The sequence below is a fragment of the Mytilus galloprovincialis genome, chromosome 3 (genome assembly GCF_965363235.1).
Source record: "Mytilus galloprovincialis chromosome 3, xbMytGall1.hap1.1, whole genome shotgun sequence".
Classification (NCBI taxonomy): Eukaryota; Metazoa; Mollusca; class Bivalvia; order Mytilida; family Mytilidae; genus Mytilus; species Mytilus galloprovincialis.
The window spans coordinates 105927535-105952121 of NC_134840.1; the positions used below are offsets into that span (position 1 = coordinate 105927535).

A 24587-nucleotide genomic window follows, 5' to 3' on the forward strand; every position below is an offset into this window, starting at 1 on the left:
TTACTTGTTACTATACATATCTTACATTCACATTTCAAGACAAGTCACATGATTTTTTGTACACTTCAGAATAGTAATGATGATAAACACAGAAAAGTAATTTAGTTTTACAAGATTTGCTTTCCCTTAGATGTATGCTATTTTTATTTTGTAAAACAAATTAGATTTAAACTTAATCAATATTTACTTAAACATGTACATATTTATTTAGAACAAAAATTATCTTTAGACTGATAAAAAAATATATGAATTGATAATTGTATTGCTATGCTTTGGTCATTAGTTTGAAAGTTTAGATTCATTCAATACTTGGTATAACCATCTTGAAAATTTCATTAAAAAGAAAATCAACTTTTTGAACTAAACACTCAGTACTGTAAGGTGGTGCGATATTAGCAGTCAACAACTATTTTCTTTACAGCCTCTGTGCTGGTAATATAGTACCACATTATTTGGATAAACTAGAATTTTCTAGTGTAATAAACTATACTATACTATTAAACGAGAAGACCTCATTTTGTGTGTTGCTTCTCTTCCTTCCCCTATTAACTAATCAAAATGCCTCTGTGTCCTATAGGTACAATGCATAGTTGCAGTTGTCACCCATTCTTATGATTATTCAGTTTGGATTATTTTCGTCCGGCGTTAACTTTTACAAAAATCTCCTCCTCTGAAACATTGGGCCAAATTTAACCAAACTTGGCCATAATCATCATTGGGGTATCTAGTTTAAAAGTGTATCAGGTGACCTGGTCAACCAACCAAGATGGCCGCCATGGCTAAAAATAGAACATAGGAGTAAAATGTGGTTTTTGGCTTATAACTCAAAAACCAAAGCATTTAGAGCAAACCTGACACGGGGTTAAATTGTTCATCAGGTCAAGATCTATCTGCCCTGAAATTTTCAGATGAATCGGACAACCCGTTGTTGGGTTGCTGCCCCTGAATTGGTAATTTTATGGAAATTTAACTGTTTTTGTTTATTATCTTGAATATTATTACAGATAAACTGTAAACAGCAATAATGTTCAGCAAAGTAAGATTTACAAATAAGTCAACATGACTGAAATGGTCAGTTGACCTCTTTAGGAGTTATTGCCCTTTATAGTCACTTTTTAACCATTTTTCGTAAATCTTCTCCTCTGAAACTACTAGGCCAAATTAATCCAAACTTGGCCACAATCATCATTGGGGTATCTCGTTTAAAAAATGTGTCGATTGACCTGGCCATCCAACCAAGATGGCTGCCACGGCTAAAAATAGAACATAGGGGTAAAATGCAGTTTTTGGCTTATAACTCAAAAACCAAAGCATTTAGAGCAAATCTGACATGGGGGTTAAATTGTTAATCAGGTCAAGATCTATCTGCCCTGAAATTTTCAGATGAATCGGACAACCCATTGTTGGGTTGCTGCTCCTGAATTGATAATTTTAAGGAAATTTTGCTGTTTTTGGTTATTATCTTTAATATTATTATAGATAGAGATAAACTGTAAACAGTGTTCTCCCCAGGATTTTTGGATAGCACTAGGGTAACGCGTGACAAAATGAATTTTACAATATTTTGTGTCACGTTGCGTCGCTTATTTTTTTCTTGTTAGTTTTTGTCATTACCTTTTTGCCTTTGTTTTGTTAACTGTGGTACTGTGTTGTATGGACTTTGGGTCAGAAAATTATTGGTAGAAAAAGTAAATCAATAAACAGTAAACAGCAATAATGTTCAGCAAAGTAAGATTTACAAATAAGTCAGAATGATTGAAATGGTCAATTGACCCCCTAAGGAGTTATTGTCCTTTATAGTCAATTTTTAACAATTTTCATAAACTTTGTAAATTTTACTAACATTTTCCACTGAAACTACTGGGCCAATCATTATAAATAGAGATAATTGTAAGCAGCAAGAATGTTCAGTAAAGTAAGATCTACAAACACATCGCCATCACCAAAACACAATTTTGTCATGAATCCATCTGTGTCCTTTGTTGAATATTCACATAGACCAAGGTGAGCGACACAGGCTCTTTTGAGCCTCTAGTTTCACGTGCAGCCATGAAAAAGGTTTGTTTTGAGAAATCGATAAAAGATCAATATGTTCGTTCATCATGAAATGGCAATTTTATTTTGCGTTATTCGGTGCAGATACCCCCCTTTACTCCCCTCTTTAAACATAATTTTCATAATTACTCGGGGACAGGACAATTAAACTATGATTATAATTCTATAATAGGCAGTCGCTATATAGTATAGCAGTGGTCATCATGGAGAAAAAACTTGGAATTGATAGTTAATAGCAAATACACTTTATGTTCATAGTATACAAAACACGAAAATCATGGAATTTAACAGAAAGCAAAAAAAATAACGAACTTCTGAAAAAAAGAAATTCGCTGAAAATAATTGTCCAGTCTCTAAGTGCCTATGACTCAGTTCGATACCTTTTCTTAAATTTTCAAGACATAAAATATTTTACAAAAATTCATCCTACAACACTTTACATACTTTCACCCAAGCTTTAAATACCCGCGATTTCGCGCATGTGTTCTAGTATTCTTGAATGGACTTACTTTAAAACAGTTTAAACATTTGCAGACAATTATTTACATAAAAGGGCCGTTAGTTTTCTTGTTTGAATTGTTTTACATTGTTATTTTGGGCCTTTTATAGCTGACTATGCTGTATGGCCTTTGCTCATTGTTGAAGGTCATACAATGACCTATAGTTGTTAACTTCTTTGTCATTTTGGTCTCTTGTGGAGAGTTGTTTCATTGGCAAACATACCACATCTTCTTTTTTGAAATTTGGATTAAAGTTTGATTAACTGATAAATTAGTTAACCTTCATGGATTGTTATGAAACTTGGACAGACAGTATCCAAGACAAAGAAATAGCATCTGAAGAAATAGTTTGATTTCTGTATTTTGCTGGTAAATATCTCAATTTTTCAGTCAACATATCTCTATTACACTGACAGCAGCAATTGCAAGCAAGCCACAGGATCTGGCCCTGGGTCCATGGATCCCCTAATGAATTAATTTTTAACATAAGATATTCTTCTTGGTAGAAAATTCATTATTTTAATATACCACACAAGAACAGAGTGGTTAGGATAAATTACTTGCATTCACCTTTGAAGACAACTAAAATGACCTTTTTAACACCTCAGAATAATAATGATGATAACCACAAAGAAAATTAAAATACTTTTACCAGAAATGCTTCCCCTTATATATAAACTTTTTTTAATTTTTATAAATAAATTAGATTTAGATAATATTGGCTTATGTGAATTATTATAAGATTTGAAATTGTCTTAAGATAAATATAATAAAATAAAACATACCATTTTAATAATAGATTAGGGGGTATAGTTTGCCTGTTTAAATTTTTTTTAATACTTACAATGACAATCTTGATAATTTTATTTAAATAAGATAACTCCCTAATTTCAAGTATTCACTAGTGTATGGTGGTGTGATAATATTAGGATAAAGTTTAGTCAACACAGTTCTGATATTATTGCACCACATTGTTTGGTATAAATAGAGTCCTCTAGTTTTAAAAAGTAATCAAAAAAAATTTTGTCTTATAATTTCATGAAACTTTGACAGAAGTTTTTTTTATGATCAATAGTAGGTCTGAAGAAAACTTTTGAATAATGGAAATGTAATTTTTTTTTCAGTTTTCAATATTTTCTGATAGATGGACTTAATTTTAAAACAGTTAAACCATTTAAATACAGATTAGGATTAAATTTTGTTAGTTGATAAATTTGTTAACCTTCATGGGTGGTTATGAAACTTGGACAGAAGCTGATCATCAAGACAAAGAAAAAGCATCTGAATAAAAAAGTTTAAATTCTCTACTTTACTGATAAATGGACTCACTTTTTAAGTCAATATTCTTTCTCACTGACAGCAGCAATCACAGGCAAGACACAGGTACGCCGGGTCCATGGAACCCCTAATGAATTAATTATTTTTTTTGGCGAATCCAGAAATTTTCTTAAGTTGGGGCCAACTGACTGCTTAAGAGGGGCCCTCACCAGTCACGCTTTAGTGATTCCCTATATAAGCAAACAAATTTTTTCACAGAAAAAGTGGGGCGGGCCCCCTGGGTCTCCCCCCTAAATCGGCCTCTGGACATTTGGTGAAATGACCTTTTTAATACTTCAGAATAATAATGAAGATAAACACAGTATAGTTATTTCGTTTTACTAGATTGCTTCCCCTTAGGTAGATGCTATTTTTATTTTTTTAAATGGATTAGATTAAGATAATATTGGCTTTTGTGGATTATTATAAGATCTGATATTGTCTTAAAATGAATAAAACAAAATTAAACTAATAATTTTAATAAAAGGGTTAGGTCTATAGTTTGAAAGTTTAAATTTATTCAATACTTAATATAACCATCTTGAAAAATTCATTTAAAGAAAATCAACGTTAAGGTATGTTTGCTCACTAGTGTTAGGTGGTGCAATAATATTGGAGAACAACAAAGAGCTGGCACGACACAGCCAACGTTCGTTACAGTATCAAAGCTGACTTAACAGTTTTCTGTGCTGGTATTATTGCACCACATTATTTGGTATAACTAGAGTCCTCTAGTTTTAAAATTAAAGCATCTTTAAATTGACTAGTCCAAGTGTGGTTGTTAACAAGATTATATGTTTTTGAATGAAACAGGCTAGAGTGTAACTAGATCACTAGAAATGGTTGGCTAGCTAGTTAACAAATGTTCTTTTTGTCAAACCTGCAACATTAACGTCGCAAAAGTAAGACAAAGCAATCCTATATTTGGTCGTTGGTATCATCAATGGCATCAACATGTAAAATTCAGTCTGGTTAAAGTTAATTTTAGACATCCATTACTTTGTCAATCCATCATGGAATTTTATAGAATTTGGACAAATGGTTGTTAATGACAAAAGACAGTATCCAGCCAGAACAAAATATTTTTTTGCATATTACCAAATTATTAGTATTTGGTATGTTGAAAAATGGACTTAATTTTTTAACAGTTTTAGGAGATACTGTCTTGAGTTTAAGTTTGTTTCACATCAATTACCTGGTTAAACTTTTATGGAATTTTATGACACTGTCAAGATTTTTTATCTGAAGCAAACTTTTAAAAGTATATTTTCATCATTTTCAGTTTTTTTTCTGAATGATGGACTTACTTTTTTTAAAACAGTTGAAACATTTACAGACAGTTTGGGATTAAATAGATTTACATGATAAGCTTGTTAACCTTTATGGATTGTTATGAAACTTGGACAGAAGCTGATCTTCAAGACAAAAAATAGCATCTGATCTCTGCAGAGAAAGTTTAAATTCTGTATTTTGCTGATGAATAACTCAATTTTTCAGTCAACATGATTCTTTTACACTGACAACAGCAATCACCGAAAAGACTCAAAGCCCTGGATCCATGGAACCCCTAATGAATTAATTTTTAACATAAGAAACGCTTATTTGTGGAAATATTGAATATTCTAATACGACACACAAGAACAGAGTTGTTGGGATACATTATAACAAGTCTATATTATTAGCATTTCAAGACATTTAGAGTGCATTTCTTTCTAACACAAACGATGCATACAGCTAAGCGCACACATATTTTGATCATTTGTTTCTGACAAATGTTTATAAAGTTTACATAAACTTTGAAAAACTATGCACTCGCTAAATATGCGTCTACAGTTTATCTTGTTTGTTTAAGTACAAACACTACATTTGTTTCTAACTTCAACCTTGAATTTTACTAAAATCAATGAGAAAACATTGGAACAATCTGCAAAAAGACAAACGATGCAGTGAAATCTTCACCCTTAGTAGTGCCTATAACGTACAGCATATAATCATAACAAAAATATAAAAGAGTAACTTGCTAATTCAAGGCAATAGTAGAGACTTTGAAAAGGGACCCATGCTTTAAAAGTATAAGCAAAAAATCCAGAAACACTGCATGTTAGTAACAATTTTAATTATAAACGCCACACAACGTTTTCAAAATTTAGGTTAGAAAGAAATGCACCCTTAGTCACATGACCTTTTAAACACTTCAGAATAATAATGAAGATAAACACACTTTATAGTTATTAGGGTCCCGCCAAAGGCGGTCCCCTATAGTGATCAGTCTGTCCGTCCGTCCATCCGTCCGTCCATCCGTCCGTCCGTAACACTTTGTGTCCACTCCATATCTAGAGAACCATTATGATTTCATACTTTATACTTTACATGTTTATTAACCACCACCAGAGGGCGTGTCATGATGTATGTACAACTTCCTAGATCAAAGGTCAAGGTAAAAAAACTTTGGTTTCAGTTGACAACCCTGTGTCCTGTGGTGAAGATCGTGTCTGCTCTATATCTTGAGAACCGTTATGATTTCAAAGTTTATACTTGACATGTATATGAACCAACACCAGAGGTTGTGTCATAATTTATGAACGACTGCCTAGGGCAAAGTTCAAGGTCAAAAACTTTGGTTTCAGTTGACAACCCCATGTCCTATGGTAAAGATTGTGTCCACTCTATATCTTGAGAACCGTTATCATTTCAAAGTTTATACTTGACATGTATATAAACCAACACCAAAGGGTGTGTCATAATTTATGTGCAACTTCCTAGGTCAAAGGTCAAGGTCAAAAACTTTGGTTTCAGTTGACAACCCCATGTCCTATGGTAAAGATCGTGTCCGCTCTATATCTTGAGAACCTTTATCATTTCAAAGTTTATACTTGACATGTTTATAAACCAACACCAAAGGGTGTGTCATAATTTATTTACAACTTCAAAGGTCAAGGTCAAAAACTTTGATTTCAGTTGACAGACCCATGTCCTATGGTAAAGATACAATTTTTTAATGCACATTATTCACAGCGGGGCCCACAGAGATGTCTCCCATCTCAATGATATCTAGTTTTAGTTTTACTAGACTTGTTTCCCCTTAGATGGGAGGAATTTTCATTTTGAAAAACAGATTAGATTTAATCAATATTTATTAATATGCAACGGGAAGGATTGTGCCTGATGTTCATATGATGAAATCATAATCTTTCAGTCAGTTTAATTGAAGTCTGGAGCTGGCATGTCAGTTAACTGCTAGTAGTCTGTTGTTATTTATGTATTATTGTCATTTTGTTTATTTTCTTTGGTTACATCTTCTGACATCAGACTCAGATTTCTCTTGAACTGAATTTTAATGTGCGTATTGTTATGCGTTTACTTTACTACATTGGTTAGAGGTATAGGGGGAGGGTTGAGATCTCACAAACATGTTTAACCCCGCCGCATTTTTGCGCCTGTCCCAAGTCAGGAGCCTCTGGCCTTTGTTAGTCTTGTATTATTTTAATTTTAGTTTCTTGTGTACAATTTGGAAATTAGTATGGCGTTCATTATCACTGGACTAGTATATATTTGTTTAGGGGCCAGCTGAAGGACGCCTCCGGGTGCGGGAATTTCTCGCTACATTGAAGACCTGTTGGTGAACCTCTGCTGTTGTTTTTTATTTGGTCGGGTTGTTGTCTCTTTGACACATTCCCTATTTCCATTCTCAATTTTATTTGTTTTGGACATAAATCATCTCAAGATAAATAGAAGAATATAATAATAATAATTGAATTGATATGCTTTGGTCATTAGTTTGAAAGTTTAGATTTATTCCATACTTGGTTAATCATCTTAAAAATTTCATATAAAAAATCCACTGTTACAATGAAATTTATATGAATGTATGGTGGTGCAATAATAACGGAAAACATAGTATTGCTACTGCAGTCTTTGTGCATGTATTAATGCACCACATTATTTGGAATAACTAGAGTCCTCTAGTGTTTTTAAAAATTAATGCAACAACAAAATGACTAGCATGAGGAACCAACTCCCCATGCTTTTCTTGGAAAAATTTGATTGATTATATGTAAAGGAAACAACTGAAGCATGACCAAAAGTAATTTAGTTTTACAAGATTTGCTTCCCCTTAGATGTTTGCTATTTTTATTTTCTAAAACAGGTTAGATGTAATCAAGATTTATCTATGTGCATTTTTTTACGACAGAAATTATATCAAGATTGATAAAACAAAAATGAAATATATATTTGTATTGCCATGCTTTGATCATTAGTTTGGAAATTTAGATTTATTCTATACTTCGTTAACCGTCTTGGAAATTTCATACAAAAAATCCTCTCAACTTTTAATTAATTAGATAGAGTTTCGTGGTGCATTAATATCAAATGAACTGCTTTTGCCGTCTTTGTATGAATGCACCACATTATTTGGTACAACTAGAGTCCTCTAGTTTTAAAAATAAATGCAACAATAAAATAACCAGCATCAGTTTGGATGTCAACAAAAATATATGTGTTGAATGAAGCTACCTTCAGTACTAGATCACTTATTGAAAGTTTTGGCTGCTAGCTTACAGTTAATAAATACTTTTTATGCCCCATTTATTCGTTCCTCCGTTCGTCTGTCTGTCCTGCTTCAGGTTAAAGTTTTGGTTAAAGTTTTTGGTCGAGGTAGTTTTTGATGAGGTTGAAGTCCAATCAACTTGAAACTTAGTACACATAGTCCCTATGATATGATCTTTCTAATTTTAAACCAAATTAAGATTTTGACCCAAATTTCACGGTCCAATGAACATGGAAAATGATAGTGCGAGTGGGGCATCCATGTACTATGGACACATTCTTGTTTTTTATAACACTTTAAATGAATTTATCATCTTTTAAAACTTTACAGACTTGTCTAAATCTTGTTTGTAGAATTTATCAAAAGTACATGAACCTCTAAAAAAAATTTAAAGCTATTATTTTAACTTTGAATTATTTTTATATTATGGAATTTGCATAATTTCTTGTCCTTGATATTCCATCATCAAAAATAATTCTAAGTTGAAATAATTGTCTGTTTTTTGTTTAAATTCACTAAAGTGATTCCCATTTTTATAAATGAATTCATGGTATTTCAAATCTATTCAAAATATTATTATATTTTTTAACAGATTGGTAAACTAGAAGCTAAATCCTCACCAGGAACAGACGCTGACACCAGAGAAAGTCTGATTAAAAACCATTTTACACATCGTATAAATGAACTGACATTGCAGCTACAGGAAGCAGATAGCAAATCTGTTAGCTTTCACTCTGAGGTAAGTTATAAGTATAAAAAAGAAGATGTGGTATGATTGCCAATGAGACAACTGTCCACAAGAGACCAAAATGACATGGCTTATAAGAGCTGTTTTACTAATTTGTAAAATAAATCTGTTAAGGTGGTACCTAACACCTTTACTAAAATTAATTTGGCTCGTTTAATTTTCATAAAAATTTTGTCAAAGTATTTACTTTTACACTTTAACAAAAATATAAAAATTTTAAAAAATTTTAACCAAACGTTTTGCCAGAAAAAATACACTGTATATAACACCAATTTTGATCATTGAGAAACTTAATATTCCTTTTACAACACAACGTAATTAAAACGTTTAGCTGACTTTACAGAGTTATCTCCCTGTAGTGTTAGGTACCACCTTAATTAGATTAAGATTTACAAAAGACTGTGAAGCAATGTCTTGTAAATCTTCAATACCATAGAATTTATTAAGATGAAATCTAGGGTTGTTACGATAAAAATATGAATTACGAAAAATGTTATAAAAACATTACTGTGGTTTCATTGTTTTTAGTTGAATACTAATTTTTGTTAATTTCGTAGGTACTGGTGAACCACAAAATGAAAAGGTTCAATGAATAACAAATTTTCTATAGGCCTCTGCAGAGTTTTCTCGTTTGAATTGTTTTACATAGTCTTATCGGGGCCTATTATAGCTGACTATGCAGTATGGGCTTTGCTCATTGTTGAAGGCCTTACGGTGACCTATAGTTGTTAATGTCTGTGTCATTTTGGTCTTTTGTGGATAGTTGTCTCATTGGCAATCATACCACATCTTCTTTTTTATATTTGGTAAAGCAATGAAATTGAATTTAAAGGAACTTGTAGGCATTCCTTAATGTTGTATAGGAAGGGACAACTATAGTGAGCGTAAAAAAAATTAACAATTTTATGCAAAAAAAACCTAAATGATGGGAAATTCAGCCACTATGTCATCACATGCATCTGCGTTTTTTTAGGTTGACTAAATATTTTACTAGCTGATGTTTGATTTGATGATTTAAGTTTCTTTTTTGGCAGGTAAGAGCCTTACACAAACAGTTACAGATATCAGATAAAACCAAGTATAGAGCTGAGGATGAACTTAAAGATACAGCACAAAGTCTGGCTCAACTCAAAGTAAGTTATCTAAAAGATAGAATCTCAACAGTTTTATGTTTTTAGCTCACCTTGTCAAAGGCCATGCAAGCTAAACCCATTAGTGTGTGTCCATCATCCATTGTTTGGTTTTTATGCCCCACCTACGATAGTGGAGGGGCATTATGTTTTTGGGTCTGTGCGTACGTCCGTTCCTTTGTTCTTCTGTCTGTTCATTTATCAGTCTGTCCCGCTTCAGGTTAAAGTTTTTGGTCAAGGTAGTTTTTGATGAAGTTGAAGTCTAATCAACATGAAACTTAGTACACATGTTCCCTATGATATAATCTTTCTAATTATAATGCCAAATTAAAGAATTTATGCCATTTTCATGGTCCACTGATCATAGAAAATGATATTCTGGATAGGGCATCAGTGTACTGTGGACACATTCTTGTATATCTTTTATTTGTTTTTAATTGTCAGAGTTTTACTGTACCCCTACAATCACCACCTGACTATGGATGTAAATGTCCTCATATTAATGTAAAGTTATTATTATTCTACAGGATGAATACCAGACAACTACTAAGAGTTATGAAGGACAGTTAAGTATGATGAGTGAACATTTAGCAGGCCTGAACGAAAAATTAACACAACAAAAAGATGAAATTGATGAACTAAGAGCTCAAGCGTCTTCCAAGGTATGTATATATATATATATATATTTTCTTCTTCATAATGGGTAGCTACGTCATTTTATTCACATTTATTTTCTAAAGTTACTATGCTCATTGTTGAAGGCTGTTTACATCTTACCCCAGCAGTCTCTGGTAACTAGTTGTCTCATTAACAATGATACCACATATCCTCATTTACATATGAGGGGGGTAGGAGGGGTCCTGATCCCAAAATCCTGGGGTCCCGAAATTAAATAAATTTAAATTCCTACATCCAAAATTTGAAAAAAGAATTCCCGGATCCTGAAAGGGTCAATCCCAAAATTCAGAGCTTAAAAACACCTGATCCCCGAGTCCCGATAAAGGTCCTATCCCCCCACAAATATGCAGTCCAGGTGATTTCAATTACAAGTCTATTCTTGAGACCTTGAGTTACTCCTCTTGTCAGCTCTGTTTAATAGTTCATATGTAACCTAGTCTTTATTGAAATAATTGTATGCTGTCTGAATGAATATTTGATAGGCTTTATGAGATGGAATTCAAGACAACACTGGTAACAAATATTCCACCAAATTCACTTCATTATACCCCTGCTCCAAAGGATGGAGGTTTACTTGATTACATATGACTTTATTTCTGCTAGTACTTCTTGTTACATAAATTATGGTCACATGTTTCTCAAGAATTACATGTTGAGCTTACTGAAATTTGGTAAGAAGCTTCATGTGAACTTGAGTTATCTTGTGATGCATTTTAAGATTCATCACTGATATACTTCCTGTTCAACACTTTTATATATTCTTACACAGAATTGCCATGTATGAAATTTACGTAACATTTTTCTGAGAATCTACAAATCAAGGCTTCTTGATATTTAAAACAAATCTAAATGTGAGCATGCTTTAATAGCTCACCATGCGGTATGGGCTTTGCTCATTGTTGAAATCCGTATGGTGACCTATAGTTGTTAATTTCTGTGTCATTTGGTCTCTTGTGGAGAGTTGTCTCATTAGCAATCATACCACATCTTCTTTTTTATATTCACTATTTTCTGAAATTCTACAGATATTAATGATATTTAGAAACCAAGCTTAACATGAGCATGCTATACTGTGTGATGCATTTTTCACTCGTCAAACTTCTGCCAATTTATAAGGGGTACCTTAAGTGAGCTATTGCTTATAGTTCAACTTGGTTTTCTTTTGTATTTCAGAGTGGTAAAAAGTTCAGAAGATAACAGTAACAAAGACATTAGTGTTTAGAGTTGAATTTTGGTTTGATACTGGTGATAAAAAACAGAAACTCCATTGTTCTGCCTCAATTGTTGTGACAAGTGTGATGGACTGCTCACTGTTTACCAAAGTACAGCAATTGCAGATGTTTAAAATTGTAATGCTGAGCAATTTATGGCATAAAAGAAGCAATCTTTTATGTAAAATTAATAAAACTGTTGATAAACAATTAATTTGTAACTATTGAACAGCTCTATATTGGAAACTTTGATGCAGTGACACTACAACTTTGTTATATTGTAACTGTGGAACTTTTCACTCAAATTGATTTCATGTATTATTCTGTGTTACGAATTATCCTAGATTGAGGAAAATTTGCAGCTTTCTTAATAATAGTTTTCGTGACATTGACAAATTCTCCTCACAAGCCTGTAGGAAATTTAAATTTTGTTAAACACTTGAAATTGTAGTTTAACTTCCACAAAAATACTGAGGATTGTTGAACACATAATACTGTCTTGTTACAGTATTTGCCAGAAATATTTGATTTACAATGTTTGCACTATAGAAGTAATGGAAAGCAATACACATAATACTATCAAATTCTAAAATGCAATATTTCATTTTTTGCAACAACTGGCTCATTATATTTTTTGCCAGAAATATTCAATTTACAGTATTTGCTCTATAGAAGTAATGGATGAACTTCTGCTGACAAGTATACTTACCTACATCAACATATTTTAAGTTATAATTTTTCCGTATTTACATACATTGTATTGAGGAGTGTGCTCCTGAGAGAATTGTAACAAAAATTTACTGTAAATATCATATAAATTATATATACATAATCTCCACAAAACTTTATATATATCTTGCCTAACTGCACAAAAATATTTGATATTATATAAGGACATTCAGTCTCTATACACATTTTATGATTTTAAAATTAAATTCGTTTATTTGTAATAAAAGCCCTAGTATGAGGCCTTAATTAATATATTGTTTGTTTCCCCAATCCCGACCCTGCCGAGCAAGGTGTGGGTAGGTAGGTAGGGAAATAATTTATTTTTTCCAAAAAGCCTGAATAGTATCATAGTATTGGACGATGCTGCAAGCCTGAAAATTTGAAATGAATAAAATAGTTTTCGACTTAGTTTTGACAATAAAATTTTATGAGTAGCACCCTTTTTGCAGGGTCGGTCGGGATTGGGGAAACAAACAATATTTTATTTTAAGCCTGATAGCATTATGAATGCTGGTGATTGGAAGAATAATCATATGAATTTTTGGTTGCTTTGTAGGTCTTTTTCTTAATTTGTGGCTTCACTCAGAATTTCTTGTCAAATGCACAATCTCTTCTGCATTCCTGTGGCCCTCAAGAAAGTTTAAATTCAATTTGATTCATTTAATGTTGATCAAATGAAATGTCTTTTGCAGAACCTAAGCTAATCATTTATCTGCATGATTTTTGGTCTAGATCACCAGAAATATAATGGTAGACCTACATTTTTTGTCGAGCCTTCGACTTTAGTCGATAAAGCGAGACTAAGCGATCCTACATTCCATTGTCGTCGTCGTCAGCAGCAGCGTCCACAAATATTCACTCTGTGGTTAAAGTTTTTGAAATTTTAATAACTTTCTTAAACTATACTGGATTTCTACCAAACTTGGACAGAAGCTTGTTTATGATCATAAAAAAGTATCCAGAAGTAAATTTTGTAAAAATAAAATTCCATTTTTTCCGTATTTTACTTATAAATGGACTTAGTTTTTCTGCGAGGAAACATTATATTCACTCTGTGGTTAAAGTTTTTAAAATTTAATAGCTTTCATAAACTATCTTTGATTTGTACCAAACTTGGACAGACGCTTGTTTATGATCATAAGATAGTATCAAGAAAAAATTTTTGTAAAAATAAATTTCCAAAAGTAGGCGAGACACTGGGTTCCGCTGAACCCTTACAAATTTATTTAATTTTCTGTGACAAAAAGCTATAATTTATTTTCATCATCAATATTTGCTTTTCATCATCATTGATATAACTATCCCTTTAAGATTAGGTTCCATTCTGTATGTAGGTATAAGGTTTTTAACATAATGCAGACCATCATGCAAAGCTGTATTGCTTAGATATATTGACTATATTTATAAAAAAGAAAGGGAGACAATTCCCAGATTAAAACACATATATTTATTGTTCTTCATTAAAACGGGTGCCAATAAAAGAGATTTATGATAACATATCAAGTAATAGGCATTAAGCTTTTAATAATAGATATATACAATGAACATGCATTTTAATTTGTGCATTATGATGATAAGAGAAAAGTGAATAAAATTAAACAATTATTGTCATTCATAAATTTGTTTTTGTTTTTTTGTTTTATATTAGCTACCAGGCACTCTTTGAAACTTTTCCTTGAAAACATTGTATTTGGTTCTTTTGAATAAAGATACCTTTTGAAAAATTAAATACCGTAAGCTAGCATCTCTTTAAATGTAATAGACATTATTTTGGCATGATATTGTGCTTTTTACTATGTTTTGTGCTAATTGGTAGGATGTTTTAGGTTTAAGGTAAACTGAATTAATTTATTACTTTTGATTTTTTTGGTGCAAGATGAGATTTTGTAAGGGAATTTGTTTGCTTTGTAACCAAAAGGCACTTAATACCTCAGAATAATCAAAATACGTTTTTAAGTATTTAAAGAAATGATTTGTTATATATCTGTGTATTATAGTATATGTTACTATGTAATAAGTGGTAGGCATCCCACTAATAATAATGATTCCAAATTATAAAAATACAGGCTTTTGGAAAGATATTTCTCCTTATTTGAAGTAATGTTTGTACATGTATATATATTTGTACTTCAGCTCCCTACTACAAATGTACTAGATATACATGTAAAAGATAGAGTTAGAAATATTGTGCAAGAATAGTGCAATTAAATTGTATGTTGTGATATGTTATTGATTTTATTTGTTTATGTCATATTTGAAATAAATTTTAAAAAATTTATTAAACTAGTTTAAAAAAAAACTGTACATTTGCATCAGACCTCACTGAAAACCGGAGCAATGACTGGGGTGAGATACCTAGTATTATGCTGTTAAAACTGGTCATCACATCTTTGATTTTTGCTAATAATTAAATATTGGTCTAATTACCAGTTGGACAAGTATCCACCAAAATGGGGTCCAGAAAATGATTATCTACATCATATGTATGGCCTACTGATTGGCATTAATTGAACATTACTTATGATGACACCTGTTAATGGTGTTGGTTTATTCCCACCACATTTGGGCCTGTGACGGAAATCTCTTTTTATTTCTAATTGACTAAAGTCAAACTCAAAGAGGTACAGAAACAACCAGTACTGTAAATACAATCATAGGTCAAAGTATGACCTTCAAGTTCAACATAGAGCTTATGCAGAAAGATGTTTCAATCTTTGTGATGCACCCTCTGGTGTTGAGCAACAATAATACCTTGTATCCTTAGTATCCTTGTAATCTTGGTCTAGACTTAATCAGATCAGACCTTGTCTACTTTAAAATTGGGTTGTTACAAGCCAGGAACATGTAATCTAGTGGCTGTCATTGGTTGCCATTAGTATCCTTGTAATCTTGGTCTAGACTTAATCAGATCAGACCTTGTCTACTTTAAAATTGGGTTGTTACAAGCCAGGAACATGTAATCTAGTGGCTGTCATTGGTTGCCATTAGTATCCTTGTAATCTTGGTCTAGACTTAATCAGATCAGACCTTGTCTACTTTAAAATTGGGTTGTTACAAGCCAGGAACATGTAATCTAGTGGCTGTCATTGGTTGCCATTAGTATCCTTGTAATCTTGGTCTAGACTTAATCAGATCAGACCTTGTCTACTTTAAAATTGGGTTGTTACAAGCCAGGAACATATAATCTAGCGGCTGTCATTGGTTGCCATTAGTATCCTTGTAATCTTGGTCTAGACTTAATCAGACCTTGTCTACTTTAAAATTGGGTTGTTACAAGCCAGGAACATGTAATCTAGTGGCTGTCATTGGTTGCCATTAGTATCCTTGTAATCTTGGTCTAGACTTAATCAGACCTTGCCTACTTTAAAATTGGGTTGTTCCAAGCCAGGAACATGTAATCTAGTGGCTGTCATTGGTTGCCATTAGTATCCAAGTCATTAATAAGGTTTAAACTGGATTAGACTTTGTCTATTTTTAAAATGGGGTTGTTCCAAGCCAGGAACATGTAATCCAGTGACTGTCACTGGTTGTTGTCTGCCATACATTGTATTTTGTTCATTGTGGTAGTATAAATGAAGATGTTGGCCTTCTTTTTTAAACTGTTTTACATTTTTTCATAGTGGTACTGACTTAAAACTGTATGGTATGTTCATTCTTGAAGACTGTAAAGGTAAACTATAATTGATAAAATCTTTGTCCTTTGAAATATGGATGGCTGTCTTGTTTTCCAAATTGCTTTAACTTTTACATATGAAAAAGAACTTGTTTACATCTTCTTATTTGTAAAGTTGAAGTTTTGTGATCTTGACTTTGAAGACAAACATTCAAACCAGTTGTTTGTAACACATCTGTTTGTGATATATATCAATGACATACAAGTACCCTTTATATCCTTCAAGGCATTCAAAGGTTCTGGACACAACTAGCAAATACCCTGAGACAGACTGAGCGACTCCTATATCCCCAGGAACTTTTTTTACAGGGAGTCATCATCTATCATACCTGCTTTCCTAAGATTTTGATATGCAAATTAGCAAACATGTCAGAAATTAAAGCAAATAAATTAAAAATATTTAATGTCATGTTAGACAACGTTAATAATGCATTGTATTTACAGTTTATATAAAATTAATAGTGTTCATTAAAAAGAAGGTAAAACATTCAACATATCTTATATGCTATTATACAGTATTATACATTACAGTAAAAACTAAACAAAATGTAATAAATGTATCACATGGTAGCAACCATTTGTATTAGGGTACAGTAGAATCCATTTTTCTAAGAAATAGTTATTTAGATGGTAATTTTAATGTTTTTATGCAATAAATGGGTCACAACCCAAATTTTTTTAAAAACACTACAACCATTTTAGCTTTGTTCTCGGATTTAAAAATGTTGAGAAACAAATAATCATCAAATGTTGGTAGATAATGAGCTAACATCAATTTGGGGTCAATTTATCTCTTAGTACATATGAAATTCAATTGGAGGTCAATTGACCTTAGTACATATGACCCCAAGTAGTGGTCAGATGATCTTAGTACAAATGGCACTAATGGGAGGTAAAATGACCTAGTACACATGACCTAAAGTAGTGGTCAGATGATCTTAGTACACATGAGTGTATGACACCAATGGGAGGTCAATTGACCTAAGGAATGATTATATCAAAGGGAAGTCAAAATGAAATGTACAGATAAAATAAAATAAAAGTGAAAGTAATATAAGATATAAACTATACTTCATAAAATAATGCCTTACTCTCTATGAGGAAAAAATGATAACAAACACACTAATTGTCAAATAAAAGCCCTGATTTGATCAGAAATGTAAAAATATCTATGCATAAAAAATAATAATCATTAATATATTCTGCTGCCATTTCAAATTTCTAAACCTTTTTTTTTAATAAAATATCATTAAAATCATTTTGGTAAAATATCATTAAAATCATTTTGGTAAAATATCAATAAAATCATTTTGATAAAATATAATTAAAATCATTTTTGTAAAATATCAATAAAACTAATTTTGCATTGAACTTAATCACAATCACAGTACAACTATTACTAAAAAAAATCTTAAAATCTAGCAATATTCAAGTCTATGCAAAACTTAAAAGATAAAGTTTTCGTCTTACGATAACTTAAATGGATCCATTATATAGCATGCAAAAAATGTAACATCAAAGTTATATTTAGCTAAATAAAAAACAAAGTGCATCCACATTGTCACAAAACTTTATCTATATGTTTCACGGTTATCCTGTTTTAAAGTTGTCTTTGATGATCAATGATACAGAATTTTTTTTACAAAATTTTGGTCATTTTGATGATCCTATCATGTACATGAATTGCATAGTTGAAATGTATTAATGTAATATTGATTTTGGGATCAATGTCTGTTCTTCTTTAATCCTGAGTTAATGACTCTTTCAAAATTCTCCTCAAGATTTTACCACTTGGTGCTTTGGGAATAAGATCAATAAACTGGACTCCTCCTCGTAGCTTCTTATAATAAGCAGCGTTATCTAGAAGAAAGATACAGAATATATATAGAACTTAAAGGGAAACTTCGCAAAAAAATCAAAAATTGATATTATGTTCATTCTGTATAAAAATACTCAAATTCATAGATATTAAGGTTTTATTCCGCTAGATAAGCGATCACCATCGATTTTAAATTTAGAGTCAATTCTCTGCGTTGGCCATTTTGTCTTCTTTCTCGATTAATAAGAACGATATGTCTATAAACCACAAAGGAACAAAACGACAGTAACCGATGTAGTCGTAATTGTGTGTAGATATCTTGTCACTCGATCGGTTGTTTTATCCGACTAACTAACTTGATACGGAAAATATTTTTTTTTTTTTTTAATTACCATGGTCTGTTGTTTTTAAACTGTTAATATTGGAATTAGGTAAAAAGTCAAAGTTGAAATCATAAATAAGTGTTCCGTGAAAATTGTTTTCGAAAATTTAATTTGTTCATAATTCTTTAAAGTAATAATCTTTTTTCAAATAAATTCTGATCTTCCCTCATCTGATCACCAGCATGGCTAAAGGTATTACTTCCAAAGGTATTGTGAGGGGTGTGAGGTGACACGTCCAGGTATTCAAGCGATTTCCTGTCGGGCTTGCAAGTTCATGCATCGTTTCACTTCTGCAGGTATTGATCAGTGTACACGGCCGATAACTTATAACTTTCCATTTTGAACTATCAGATGTATAATATACAAGTCTGTCTTACTTGTCATTACTAAACTCATACGGTTGTTTATATATAACATTTCTGGTGTAAAAAATATTATTCATAGAAATATAAATAATACCCCAAAAAATAAGATTTGATGAAATTAAAATCTATTTAAATATTTTTTCCAAGGGTGAATTTGGGAAAATGTAATATATACCCGTTGTCAATAGTGAAGGACAGAGTGGAACATACCAGAAATATTGATTTAAAAAATGAACGCACTTGTCGACGATTCGTTTATACTACTGGGTAGAAAGTTACGGAACTATAGCGCAATTTAAAATATATACATGTATACATTGAACATAAGAAAAAAAAAATATTTTGAATAAATTGGGTTAAAAGTTTTGTAAATAGACTAGTCCACGTATGCCAACAGTATGTAATCATCGAATGTCGATAGACAATTGTATACCAAAAGAAGAAGAAGAGAACCAATTTGATTTAAATACAGGTCGATGTATAACTTGCTTTGGTTCATCGAAGTTGTGCACATAGTAAAATCACAGATTTATATTTCAATAAGATTGTTCTCGAACAAAGGAAGGAATTCGTCATCACAATTGTTATATATGCCACTGGACGGACACTAATTATAAAAATAAATTGCTTGTCCGCTAAATAGGGGTATTCTTGTCAGATAAAAGACTTTAAGTTATATTATAAAAATAGGGAAATATGACATTAAATTGGTTCTGTCTTTTTTTTTAAACATCGTTAAAAAGATGTGTGTCTAAGGTGAACGCCACAAGAACCCTGTAATACTAGTACGAGAGTATAGCATGTAAACATTCCTTCTCAATAATATGGTTGTATTGGAAATCTTTTCATACAGATTGACAACTCATGGTCCGATATGCATGTATCTTAATCTTGTGAATCTTAATATATAGACGAAATTTCGGTATTGAAATGAATCTACATCTCACAAACAGGATGTTTAAATAACGATTTTGAGTAATCCCCTTAACGAACCAATATAAACGTACGGCAAGATATAACCATGATTGAAGGAATTTAGCATTTGTCAGACGCAAGAACTCATCACTATCATAAACGTATAGGTATATATGCATGCAGTTTCAAATATCAAGAACAAGCGGTCGATGTCAGAGTTAGACATGTCACTTGTTCATTCTTGGAAGCCTTCATATTCCCCGTCCAACGATTGGAACTCTTTCTGGTTGTGTTGACTATATATGCTTGTATGGTTATTCTGTCGTTCAAGTTATCTGTACAACTGGTTGCATTTCCTCTCCTTTACCAACAAACAAACTAACGAAACGCTACTAGTCTGCTTTCTCTGGAGCTCATCCTCAATGGCGCTTATACGTCAGGAAAACTTACATGTATACTAATAATGATTGTTTCAAGAACAACGATGTAGGGACGAACTATTCTAATTTCGTCAATATCAGTTATGCATGACTAAAATATAAGTTTTATTACAACAACTGTATTTGGTCTCGAATGTATATTAACTAATTAATGTGTTTTTATAGACTAGCTCAAATCCTCATCCAAATAATATAATCTATATGTAATAATCGTTTCCTACCACACCGAGATTTAATGCCAAATGGTAGACATATTTTAGGTACTAATTAAGTAATTAAATGAACAATATTATTGATAACAATTATTAATCATTAATGTGCAAAGATTAAAAAACAACAGTAATTTTTCTTTATTTGTACGTATTATATTCCGCATCGGTAGAGTTATCTTCAAATAGTTTCAGATATTAATTAATACATGGGTTTCAAAAGTCTAAATGTAAGTATTCTCGTACATTTTTTTGCCTAATAAAGGCAATCAAAATGCTTTGGTAAAGCTATTTCTAATTTCTAAGTTCACCTTTTTTATGAGACATAAATCAAGGACAAGAGGTGTATATCATTTCATTCTGACACATGAATTAAGTTTCCCGTCTTTAACCGAAAATTGTTTATTTCTTAGTAAATAAATTTATTTGAATTCAAATAAATAATAGCACCAAATATAATTAAATAATTCCACGGCGATCTATTTTCATTTGTCACCAACTTGAATGTGTATTTTAAATGTGTGTATTAAATGCTCCCTTGTTTTATAATCCACTGATCCGAATAGACAAGTCACACCTGGCAAGGTGTGCCCTAGAGGCGTAGTTAACATGATACCGAAGTGCAAATAACAATTTACCTCTCAACAAGCCATCTACGAGTTTTGCCACAGAACCGTGAATACACACATCGTATAAACCTAGTCATAGCAGAGACAGTAAAAGGTCAATAAGAGTACACCAACATATTGTCTTTACAGATTATTGTACTTTAATTTGTTCACCTTATCAGTCCGAAAATGCATTAATTAAAAATAAATTTATAACATTTTGTGTTGTCTAAAAAATTAATTTGAATATATACGTTTAACATAGAAAAATTTATCTCATGAAAATGTACAATTGCACGTCTGTGCGTTTTATCTTCTTATTATCGGCTGGTTATTAGATAAAGCAGAAGTCATCGACGCGCTTACGATTACGTTAAAATATGGTTAAAAACCAAGACTTTTAATGATTGTATTTTAAATCCCGGCATGCAAAAACCAGGAGAAAACGTCACGACCTACAGGAAGTTGTTAATATTTTTTCATTGATTATTGAATTTCTCCTTTATTACTGCAATTATAGCGATAAAACTTTGTGAATATATATATTATGTCATAATGAACATATTTAAACCATAAGTAAAAAATCGCGAATTTTCCCTTTAATAAAGAAAAAAATAATCATGGGACTTTTATTGTCAGAGAAACTAATTAGCTCCCTTTTGTATGTCTGTTGATTTCTCAGTAAGTTATGCATGCATGCAAATTAAAATAATGATAATTTAAAAGTGTCCAAGATATAATTTCAGTATTTTCTCAGTTATTCATGTAAAGTTGGCCAAACTGTTGTATTTCAATAAAAAGTGAAATTCAAACAAAACAGTAAAGGAAACAGGAATTATTTGTTGACCTCATTGAATAATTTTTTTTACGACCGCAAAAATTTTAATTTTTTGGTCGTATATTGCTATCACGTTGGCGTCGTCGTCTGCGTCGTCGTCGTCCGAATACTTTTAGTTTTCGCACTCTAACTTTAGTAAAAGTGAATAGAAATCTATGAAATTTTGACACAAGGTTTATGACCACAAAAGGAAGGTTGGGATTGATTTTGGGAGTTTTGGTTCCAACAGTTTAGGAATTAAGGGCCAAAAAAGGGTCCAAATAAGCATTATTCTTGGTTTTCGCACAATTACTTTAGTATAAGTAAATAGAAATGAATGAAATTTTAACACAAGGTTTATGACCACAAAAGGAAGGTTGGGATTGATTTTTGGAGTTGAGGTCACAACAGTTTATGAATTAGGGGCCAAAAAGGGGCCCAAATAAGCATTATTCTAGGTTTTTGCACCATAACTTTAGTATAAGTAAATAGAAATCTATGAAATTTTAACACAAGGTTTATGACCATAACAGGAAGGTTGGGTTTGATTTTGGGAGTTTTGGTCCTAACAGTTTAGGAATAAGGGGCCCAAAGGGTCCAAAATTGAACTTTGTGTGATTTCATCAAAAATTGAATAATTGGGGTTCTTTGATATGCCGAATCTAACTATGTATGTAGATTCTTAATTTTTGGTCCCGTTTTCAAATTGGTCTACATTAAGGTCCAAAGGGTCCAAAATTAAACTTAGTTTGATTTTAACAAAAATTGAATCCTTGGGGTTCTTTGATATGCTGAATTTAAAAATGTACTTAGATTTTTAATTATTGGCCTAGTTTTCAAGTTGGTCCAAATGGGGGTCCAAAATTAAACTTTGTTTGATTTCATCAAAAATTGAATAAATGGGTTCTTTGATATGCCAAATCTAACTGTGTATGTAGATTCTTAGTTTTTGGTCCAGTTTTCAAATTGGTCTACATTAAGGTCCAAAGGGTCCAAAATTAAACTAAGTTTGATTTTAATTAAAATTAAATTCTTGGGCTTATTTGATATGCTTTATCTAAATATGTACTTTGATTTTTGATTATGGGCCCAGTTTTCAAGTTGGTCCAAATCAGGATTCCATATCAAGTATTGTGCAATAGCAAGAAATATCTAATTGCACAATATTGTGCAATAGCAATTAATTTTCAATTGGAGTTATCTTTCTTTGTATAGAATAGTAGTTGATAATATATGTTGGAAATTTGCAAGACATGAATATGATGTCATTTTCTATTTTTATTTGCCAATAACTTTATGTAAATAACTTCATTGGAAATTTGCCAATATAAAATGTTGCTGGTGAAGCTTTTTTTCCTTATCTTATCTAAAATGTTTTTAGATAATGTATGTTGGACATTTGCCAGACATGACTATGATGTCATTTTCTATTTTTATTTGCCAATAACTTTATGTAAATAACTTCATTGGAAATTTGCCAATATAAAATGTCGCTGATGAAGTTTTTTTTATTGTTTTATACAATAAACAATGTATATTCACTTTTACTTCCAACCAATCTTTACCATTCAGTGATAACAAGCACTTTATTTTACATTTTAATATTTTATGATGTATTTAAAAGAGTAGTTATTGTTGCAAACTCCATTAGAAATTTGAATTGATATCAGTTTTGGAAAAAGGGAAATGGGGATGTTAAAAAAAAGGGGGGGTTGTTTAAATTTTTCTCATTTCAGATTTCATAAATAAAACGAAAATTTCTTCAAACATTTTTTTGAGAGGATTAATATTCAACAGCATAGTGAATTGCTCAAAGGCAAAAAAAAACTTTTAAGTTCATTAGACCACATTCATTCTGTGTCAGAAACCTATGCTGTGTCAACTATTTAATTTTAGATTTAAAAAGTTTGAAGAAGAAATCTTTAATTGATTTGTAAAATCTTGACATTTGTTTTGTGTAAAAAAAAACCATGTATGTCAAAAATTTGATCACAATCCAAATTCAGAGCTGTATCACGCTTGAATGTTTGTCCATACTTGCCCCAACTGTTCAGGGTTCGACCTCTGCGGTCGTTTAAAGCTGCGCCCTGCGGAGCACCTGGTTTATTTTTTTTTTATGGTTGTTATTTTACATGTAGGAAAAACATTGCTTAGTGAACCCAATTTAGGGAGATACCATTTGATTTAAAAGAGGGGCTAGTATGTAATTAAAAAAAAGGCAGGGTGACAATTTATGTAAAAAAAAGTCAGGATAAACTAATAAAAAAAGGCCTGACCAAATAGAGTGAAAAATAAAAATGCAGGACAGAGATTACAACTAAAAAAAAGTAGGACAATATTTTTCATTTTCATCCAAGCCCCTCCCCCCTTATTAAAATCAAATGGTAACTCCCTTATTAAATTCTGTATCTACCACATTGTTAAATTATGCTACAAGAGAA

The 24587-nt window shown here is 31.5% G+C and overlaps 2 protein-coding genes across 4 annotated transcripts in view; one reads left to right on the forward strand and one right to left on the reverse strand.

Moving 5' to 3' along the window:
* LOC143069686 (protein phosphatase 1 regulatory subunit 21-like) overlaps window positions 1–15200 on the forward strand; it is a 49961-nt gene extending 34761 nt beyond the window's left edge. The window contains exons 18-21 of the mRNA XM_076244447.1: window positions 9014–9160; window positions 10204–10302; window positions 10827–10961; window positions 12151–15200. Of these exons, the coding sequence (XP_076100562.1) occupies window positions 9014–9160; window positions 10204–10302; window positions 10827–10961; window positions 12151–12174 (405 nt within the window). The 3' untranslated portion in view covers window positions 12175–15200. The remainder of the gene's footprint in view (window positions 1–9013; window positions 9161–10203; window positions 10303–10826; window positions 10962–12150) is intronic.
* Window positions 15201–16976: 1776 nt separating this feature from the next.
* LOC143069688 (uncharacterized) overlaps window positions 16977–24587 on the reverse strand; it is a 46901-nt gene continuing 39290 nt past the window's right edge. For all 3 annotated transcript variants that reach the window (XM_076244448.1, XM_076244449.1, XM_076244450.1), the window contains one exon: window positions 16977–18450. In XM_076244448.1, coding sequence (XP_076100563.1) covers window positions 18332–18450 — 119 coding nt within the window. In that variant the 3' untranslated portion in view covers window positions 16977–18331. The remainder of the gene's footprint in view (window positions 18451–24587) is intronic.